At 44.3% G+C, this 1,151-nt stretch overlaps 1 protein-coding gene across 1 annotated transcript in view; it reads right to left on the bottom strand.

Moving 5' to 3' along the window:
- Positions 1-1,151, bottom strand: part of Btk (Bruton tyrosine kinase) — a 43,215-nt gene that overhangs the window by 14,813 nt on the left and 27,251 nt on the right. Inside the window, exon 16 of the mRNA XM_023703471.1 lies at positions 464-528. Coding sequence (XP_023559239.1) covers positions 464-528 — 65 coding nt within the window. The remainder of the gene's footprint in view (positions 1-463; positions 529-1,151) is intronic.

Here is a 1,151-nt window from a genome sequence, read left to right on the forward strand (position 1 = left end):
GAACCAGGCCCTTGCATTAGCTAGGCAAGCACTTATTCTACTGAGCCATCTTCCTGGCCCAAGATAGATTTTTTTTAAAAAAGGGTGCAGAGAAACCAGACGTGGTTGATGCCCTTCTGGCTCACCTGCGATCCCAGCACCCAGGAGGATCCTGGTGAGTTTGAGACCAGCCTGGGGCTACAAAGTGAGCACAAGGCCAGCCTGAACTTTGTAGTGAGACCCTGTCTCTCAATAAATAAATAAAAATAAAAAGGGTGCACAGATAAAAGGAGAAAGAAGATATAACAGTGGAACACAAAAATGAAAGAAGGGACCTAAAATAATGCAAAGAAAGAAAATAAATAGAGGGTAGAAAACACGAGCATGAAAAAGAAAAGGAAGAGTTTTAAACCTATAATACCTCCACATGTTTATGCTGTAATATTTTTACTTAGAAAAGGAAAGATGAAAAAGACATACTCACCTAGACAGGCCAAAATCAGATACTTTTACAACTCCTTGATCATTTACCAAACAGTTTCGCGCCGCCTGTAGTACAACAGATACTAGTGAGACCCCACCCCAGCACAAAGGTTAAATGCACAAATCTTCTGCCTACTGGTGGAATGAAGCCAGGGATACCTTCCGCTAGAGGGACCTCCTCACCTAATAGGACTCAGCTAGTATCACTGTAAAAGTCTGATTCATTTCGATCACATGGAAAGCAACCTGTATGTTGTTCTAAATAAAGCACTGAAGAAACAAAAAGATTTCATTCACGTGGTCAATTCCACAACACTGCTTCCTTCACCTACATGGTGGGAGGACTGAGGGGAAAAAAGGAGTTAAATTTGCTTTACGCCTTTTGGTCTGTGAAAGTAGGAGAATTTAAGCATTGACATGGCTAAAAGAAACAGCCACCAAGGGCCAGGGGAGATAGCTCAGTAGAATAAGCATTTTCCTGGCAAACGCAGGGTGCTGAGTTCAGTCCCCGGGGCCTGAGTTCAATCCCCTGTACCAAAATAAAAATTAAAAAAATTCTGCTTAGGGGCTGGAGAGATGGCTCAGTGGTCTAGGGCACCTACTTAGAACAAGCTTAGCAAAAGCATCAGGGACCGCGGTTCGGTCCCCCAGCACCACATGCCAGCCAGCCCGCCCCCTGGTGGGCTGAG

The sequence above is a fragment of the Octodon degus genome, unplaced genomic scaffold, assembly GCF_000260255.1.
Source record: "Octodon degus isolate 3935 unplaced genomic scaffold, OctDeg1.0 scaffold00171, whole genome shotgun sequence".
Taxonomy (NCBI): Eukaryota; Metazoa; Chordata; class Mammalia; order Rodentia; family Octodontidae; genus Octodon; species Octodon degus.